At 49.9% G+C, this 7354-nt stretch overlaps 1 protein-coding gene across 2 annotated transcripts in view; it reads left to right on the top strand.

Annotated features, from left to right (window-relative positions):
• The first annotated feature begins 393 nt into the window (after positions 1–393).
• Positions 394–7354, top strand: part of QSER1 (glutamine and serine rich 1) — a 31083-nt gene continuing 24122 nt past the window's right edge. The window contains exon 1 of one of the 2 annotated variants that reach the window (XM_015863508.2): positions 394–546. In XM_015863508.2, the coding sequence (XP_015718994.1) occupies positions 431–546 (116 nt within the window). In that variant the 5' untranslated portion in view covers positions 394–430. Of the gene's footprint in view, positions 547–1018; positions 1369–7354 lie in introns of those variants that run through there. The other variant, XM_015863509.2, reaches the window with a different exon arrangement.

The following is a 7354-nucleotide window of genomic DNA, read 5'->3' as shown; positions in this document are numbered from 1 at the left end:
CCGCGCTGCCCGTAGCCGCGGGGCCGGGCCGTGCAGCCCCGCCAGGCCGCGCGTCCCCGCTCGCTCATCTCCTCCCCTGCCCCCCGGCCGCGTTGCCGGGCCCCGCTCGCTCCCAGCCGCGGGCCGTGGCGGGGAGGTGCATCCTGGGAAGGAGCGGCCCGACATGGGTCCCCGCCTGCCCAACGCGCAACCCCCGCCGCCGCCGCCCGCGGCTCCGCGCGGCTGAGCGGCAGGGAGGGGAGCGGAGGCGGGGAGGGGGGGCCGGGCCGCGGCGGCCTGGCCCGCGGCGGGGAGGGGGCCGCGGCGCCGCCCGCCCCGCATGAGGCAGGAGGGGGGGGGGGCCGCTCCCACCCGCCCCGCTCGCTCCCCGCCGCCGCCGCCCTGCGCTCAGGGCCCCAGCGGAGCCCCCGCCGCCCCGCGCCCTGCCCCGATGATGGACAGGAACTACCCGCCGACCCCCAGCTTCGCCGAGCCGCTGCCCCCGGCCGCCGCGCAGCCCGCCGCCGCCTGGGCCTACGAGCGGGGCAACGGCGGCCCGAAGCCCAGGTGAGGAGCGGCCGCCGGGGGGACGCGGCGGGAAAGGCCGCGGGCTGGGGCCGGGCCCGGCCCCGCTGGTACGAGCCGGGGCCCCGCGGCGGGCGAGGCCGCTCCCGGGCTGCACGGCACAGCATGGCACGGTACAGCACGGCGTAGCACGGCACGGCGCGGTGCGGCCCTGCGGTGGGGCGGGCTGCCTGCACGGGGCGCGCCGCCGCCGCTCTCCGCCCCGGAGGCTCGCGCCGGGCTGCGGCGCCGCGGGTTCAAGAGTTCAGGCGGCGCTGCCTGGGCCGGGCCGAGAGCGGGGCCCGCGTGCGGCGGGCGCGGACGGGAACAATGCGGCGCGGCGGACGGGTCACCTCGGCCCGCGGCCGCCGCCGCCGGTTCCCGTGAGCCGCCCGCCCCGTTCGGCCGCCGCCTCCGGCGCTGCGTGCGGGCCGCATCGCCGCCAGAACGGCTGGGAGCGCACGGGGAGAGTTGGTGGAGTTCCGGGAAGTGCGGAGATAGCCCGGCCGGCTCGTTGGCCTCGCGGTGTTCTCCGAGCGCTGAACTCCGCCGGGATGAAACGAGCGTTGTCTGGGCGCTGGTAGAGCTGCAGTGCCGGTGTGAAGGCAAGCGGCACGATGAGCATGAAAACCTGCCTTTCGGATACATGCGTGTGTAGCTGGGGAGCTGCGGCTGTCCGGCCGTGTGTTGGTCCGCCTGGTCAGATGAACGGGGCAGCAGGTTGGAGGGCTGCTGTGCTCACCTGGTCCGGCCTCATCGTGCAGGCCACAGCGCTTCGTTTTGTTGATTCCCTCTGTGTTTGAAGCTGGATTCGTGCTTCAGAAGGTGGGGTTACAAATTCCCGGTGAATTTGCGGTTGTTGGGTTGTAGGGTTTGGAAGGGACCTTTGGAGGTGGTCAGGTCCGAGCCCTTGCAGCAGGTTAGACAGGAAAGCACCCAGGTGGGGCTTGTATATCTCCAAGGAAGGAGGCTGCAGCCCCTCTGTGCAGCCCGTTCCAATTCAGCACAGTCTTCGGCTGCTCTGCATTTCATTTCTTACTCCCGAGCTGAAGGTGGCTGCCTTCTGCAGCCCTATTGATGCTGGCAGTCCTATGGGAAGTCATGCTTTCCCAAGAATGAATTCTTTACAATTTTCATCAGTTTTCTATGTTACGTTCTCATTATTAAGAAAAACAACTTTCTGAAGTTTGTTACCAGGCTTTCTTTTCTCTCTTTCTCCCTCTCTTTAGTTTTTCTTTTTCAACTTCATTTATTCTGTTTTCTCCTGGGTACCCTCCAGTTTATTGTCGTTCTCCTTGAACTGCAGACAGTGCATTTTATAAGCAATTAAATTGATGTTAAGGCAGAAGATCTCTGTGTGGCCTGAGGCTCCAGGTTCCCCATTACACAGAGACACAAGGAGCCACAACCTGGGCTCTAGGAAGCTGCTTCGGTCCCCTCAGAGTTGCCAGCGGGGTAAAACAAGATCTCCCACTGTTCTATTTCATCTTCCTTTTTTAATCGTTGGACTCCTCTTAGTCATGTTAATATGTTGGCTGCAGTGGTAGTCAGCGACATGCCCTTTTTGTGTATTGCTCTTGCCAGTTTTCAGCATCTGTGGAGGATCATGTCATCTGTTCCATGAAGAAGCTTTGTATTTTCCAGGTCAGTTAAGAATCTGTAGCGCATAGAAACACTGGATCCCTCCAGGGTCTTTGAAGAAACACGATTATTTTCTGCGTTCTGAAAAGCAACAGCCCCGCTTTCAAAACATGACTTGGATCTTTTTAATAGGTGCTATTTTAAAGCAGTATCAGTTTTGTATGTTGGAAATTCCTTGATGGAAGTGGTACAGGGAGCAGTCCCAAGGTGAGTACATTTCAGAAGCTTATGGGACCGTTGCCTGCTACCTATAACACTCAGACTGCTTTTCATTCCTATAAGTTTCATCTGGAGGCTGTGTGATAAATGGTATGTTTCTAAAGGTGGTAACTGAAATGAGCTATGAATTGGAATATACTTGAAGTTCTCCTGTGCTTGGTTCTTGTTTAGGGTTCACGTTGTTAGCTAAGAATTAAAATACAGTAGGATGTAAACTGTATCAGGGACAGTGTTAAATACAGTCTCAGCGTGCACAGGTGTTTCTGCTCTCACTGATATTCACCTCAGTGTGGGTGGAGAACTGGGATGTCAGAGCTAGGCTGGTCGCTGCTGAGGCTGGAAGCAGGACATGAAGGTGCTGGTGTGCAGGAGCAGAGCTCAAGCGCTCATGGTTTGCACTGTAGGTTGCTTCACAATGTTCCACTCGCTGGTTTTGATTGTGGCTGACAGGTAGTGATCTGAACAGCTGAAGCTGCGTTAATCTGATGTTATATTACCGTGTTCACCTGGTACTTGACTGAAGAGAATGTGGCCTTCAGGTGGTACAGGCAGCAATATTTCCGTCAGGCTGTCCTGATATTTATGCTGGTGCAGGCTGTGTTGTGGCAGGCCGTGTTCCCTTTGTGTGCAGAGCCTTGTTCGCAGTCGTGGCTCATCAAAATGATTTCTCCTCCCTACAAGCTTTGCTTCTGTCGTCCTGTACTTAACTTCAGCCATCTGGTTTTTATCCTGCTCCTTATTTCTTGCAGGCACTGTTTTGTCTGTGCAGTGGCACTGCTCCTATCAAAGGAAGCGTGTGGTGGAGTATTGTAAGGACACCGTTACCAGGTCTGGTTATCCAGTAGTAAATAGAAGTCAATGAATTGAGAACGGGTGGTGCAAATGGAGATCACCAGAACCTCTTTAGCTAAGAAGAGATCAGTCCCACTGAGGAGCGCTTGGGCAGCGCACCCAAAGCAGCCTGTAGCAGGAGGGCTGAAATGGGCGCTCCTGTCCTCCACGCTCCCCATTTCCCCCATGTCTCTTATGCTGTCTGTCTGCAGCTGGAAGGAATTCCTGCAGAACGCTGCTCATGACCTTTAATCTCCTAGAGAACCTTATTTCTGCACAGATGCCGTCTCTTTGGTGACACAGTCCCGTGCTGAGCAGCAAACGGATTTGTTACTTGCTTGAGGAAAAACGTGGTCTTGAGAAAAACAGAATGGTTGTGTAGTAGTTGGAGAGACTGTCATAATTACTTGGAAGGAGAAATGCTACAAGGCGATAATGATGATGAGTTTCTGGTTGAGTACATGTCCCACTTGGCAAGCCCTCTTGTTTTCATTCAGAGAAGGGGTTTTTTTTTTGCTAATTGCTCTTCTTTGGTGTTAGCCCAGCTCTAGGACCTAACCCTGTGTTGTGTGTCACTGAATGACAGTCACAGTTATTTGTTATTTTTAACCTGGTGGCAAATGCTGTGGTCTTTGATGTTTCTTCTGGCCTGGCAGTCTTTGTCCATCTTTGACCTACCCAGAAGTTTTTTAAACCCAGAAGGGTTTTATGGCACTGAATTTGAGACGGTTCTTTACAATAGATAGCACTGACATTTGGTTAGTGTGACCTATATTTATAGCAGCTAATCTAAAATAACAAATGCTTACTGATAGTTCAGAGGGAAAGTTATCTAACTTCTATAACACACCGTTCGGATTATTGTTCTTTTCAACTTACCTTCTTTGCCTGGCTGTCAAGCTGGCTATAACAGCTGTACGGCTGTGACTTCAGTAGGGCTCAATCTGAAGTTATTTGTGCATCGATGTAGAAATTGTAGGAAATAAAAGTGAAAAATGCAGGCAACATAGAAAAATATAGAACATAGAAACTTCCCGAGAGGTAGAAAATGATGTTTGTTGTTAAACATCTTTTCTACAAGCAGGTCCCTGTGATGTGTTTCTTATGCTGAAAACTAAAGCTTATAAACGGAATGCGTGTAAAATGTTTTCTATTAAAAGATGAAGCCGCAGGAGGATTAAATAAAATGTGTAAGCATATAAAAAGGTGAGTCGCTTCTAAATATTACTGATCTTTCCGTCATGGTTTGTATTGGAAATGTTCATACGCACCCAGTGGAACACAAACAGTCTGTGGAGTAGCACAGGTATTTTAGGGGGACTGAATGAATGAGCCCAAAAGGCATCTGTGAAGCGATGTGCTGCTGACCTGTGTGGGATCATGTCAACTACAGCGAGCGCTTCAAGCACCTTGTTATTAGCTGCAGAAGGAGCTGAGGGTGCAGCCCTGCTGTCTTCAGCAGGTGTCCTGACAAGGCTTTGCTGCCCACATCCCCAGGAGTAAGCACTCAGAAAGGAACTGCATGAAACACTGGGTCCGTCTTGAGGTCACCTACGATGATATTTCAGATGTGAGCTCTTTCCCATGGAGTTGAGAGCTTCACCGCAGGTTACTCAATAACTCCTTGTTCGGAAAGAAAGGGGTTTTGTATTCTTTCACCTTTGCAAAAAGTCTTTCAGTCCGTATGTGTATCTTATCTTTCATCCTGTTACTTTAAGTGTAAGCGTTTACTTTGTATCACCAGAGAACAACCTTTTCCCTTTGTTTCTTCTGTACTTTTGCCCACCTCTTTTTTTTTTCCCCCTTTGGAGATGCTGTTGATCCTGGCATGATGCTGTCTTGGGTAGGAGGTTGTTTTTAGCAAATTCTTTGTTAGGAAAAAAGCACCTCTGCCTGGTTTTATTCATTATAGACAATCCTAAAGCTCTGATATATTCACAACTCGTGCGTATCAAAAAGTCACTTTGCATTATGAGTGCCTGTTCCATACACTTAAAATAAAGCTGGTTAAAAGATAGCGCATGAATCCTGTCATTTCAGACCTTCCTTGGTGGCCTTAAGTGTGACAAAAATAACTCTGAATGCCATGCAGACACTATGTGGCGTTCAGCCTCTCCAGCAAGGAGCGTCTTGCTGTGCCATGCAAGTGATAGAGAGAACTCGGAGGAGTTTCAAGCAAAGAGAAGAAGTGTATTCGGGGAGGACTGAGCTCTCAGTTACCAAGCACCAGATTTACCTGTCTCTCTCTCTCATCATTTTGATTTTGTCATCTCTCCCTTAGTTGCTTCCTCATCTTCTTGCTCTGAATGGGCTGTTAAATGTGAATGGGCTGTTACATGTGAATGGCTGCTCTTGGCTGTCCTCAGAACCACTCTGGCCATGAATTAAAGGGATCATGGGTAAGGAGCTTTTATTCACCAACACCTGCATACTTGGATTTTCTTATTCCAGAGCTGTTCACTGAGAGCCTATATGTGTTAAGACAAGCTCTTATTTGCCCGCATTGCCTTTCTTTTCATCTTCCTTCTACATGCCTACCTCTGATGCTTGCCTGGGACTTGAATAAGTGTAACCAATTACACCAAGAGGTAAAAGGCACCCTTAGGCGTACTTATCTGAGAGTAATACTATTTGCATAGGAGGATTCGAAGGAATACTTACTCCTTAATAACTCTGTATGAGCTGCACAGAGCTGTCATACATCTAGATTTCATTGGAGATAGCTCTATTTTTACCTGAGCATTACAGGAGAAGAGTTAGGGAGCTCTGGCCCTTCATCTGGTGCTTCCAGATGTCTGGCAGTTTGTCTAAAAGCTCTTAGACATTCGGACTGTGGCAGACAAATGGTCTTTGCGCGTGTGCTGCGTGTGTGCAATCCGGCTGATGTTCTGTGGAGATACTGAATGTACCAGCCTGTGCTGCACGCTGTGTGTTGCACTTCGTTCTGACCAGGAAATCCCTTTCAGAAGTATGGCAACTTAGTGTTTCACACCACATCCTGTTTACTTTCTCTCTTTTTCATGTCAAAAATTCCGGTGCTAGGCAGTGAATAATCCTTCAATTCATATGTTCCTCACATTTCATTATTCTCTACTGAGTCTGCCAGGGATAGCATTTATACTAAGTTTTTCTTGATAGCAAGTGTTTGCTATACAAAGAGTGATCCTAGAGAGCTGACTCCTTAAGCCTCTGAGCAGCAAGCATTTGATGGCTACTTTGAGTTCATTGTTGGGGCTGGTGATGTGGAGGTCCATCTGATCTTTTCCCCTCCAGAAAACTCCCTTCTGTTCTCTTTAAAAACAAATACTGTTTTTTTCATCATTTAGAGGGGTTTTATGACTCGTGTGTGTGTCATCTCGTTCTCTCTTACTACTTGTTTTTGTTTTGAAGCCTGCTTAAAAGTTAGAAGATCTTACAATGGATGTTGGGGTGTAATATGGGAGTTCGTTATGTAGGGTGAAGTTTTTCCCCATTGGGAAGTAAACACAGTGCAGCTATTTTGCTGCAATCCTGAACAGCACAGGTTTCCCTAGTTGAAGTACTCAAGTAACTGGGTTCAGATGGTATGAATAGGAACTTCTGCTGACAACGTGATAGGCAGGTCCTCTTTGGAAGGCTAGGAATGTAGATGATGCTGTTTTAAGATGAAGAGAGCACTGGATGAATTTAGCTTGAACACTTCTTCAAGGACTATGCTCAGCTTCCTTATAAAAGTGGGGAGCAGCATCCTCTGGTGTTTCCTTTAATGTAAAGGACTCTTGCTGATGCGTTTTACAATGTGAATCTTTTCTGAGCATGCCTCCTCCTTTAGGATAGAAGGGATGTTAGTCACAGAGGTGCCTCTTTATTGAATCTAAAGGAGGTCATCTGAGTTGCTTACCCATTGCTGTGTGTTGTGAGGTGGGGAAACCAATGTGGGTAACATCTAGGCTTGCTAGAAGACTTAGAGACTATTTGGTTGCAGGGCTGCGCAGATGAACAAGGATATTGCAGTTTGCATTCCTAAATGTAGGTGGTGAGTAGTTACCTCAATTCTGTGCAAGTTCTGTGGCTCTGGTCTGCAAAGCCTGAGCTTCACAATGGTTTAGAAATACTTGCTTTGAAACTTTGAGAAATTGAC

Source organism: Coturnix japonica, chromosome 5 (genome assembly GCF_001577835.2).
Source record: "Coturnix japonica isolate 7356 chromosome 5, Coturnix japonica 2.1, whole genome shotgun sequence".
In the NCBI taxonomy this organism is placed as follows: Eukaryota; Metazoa; Chordata; class Aves; order Galliformes; family Phasianidae; genus Coturnix; species Coturnix japonica.
The sequence above is the reverse complement of the archived record's forward strand: the minus strand, read 5'-3'. Positions and strand labels throughout refer to the sequence as shown.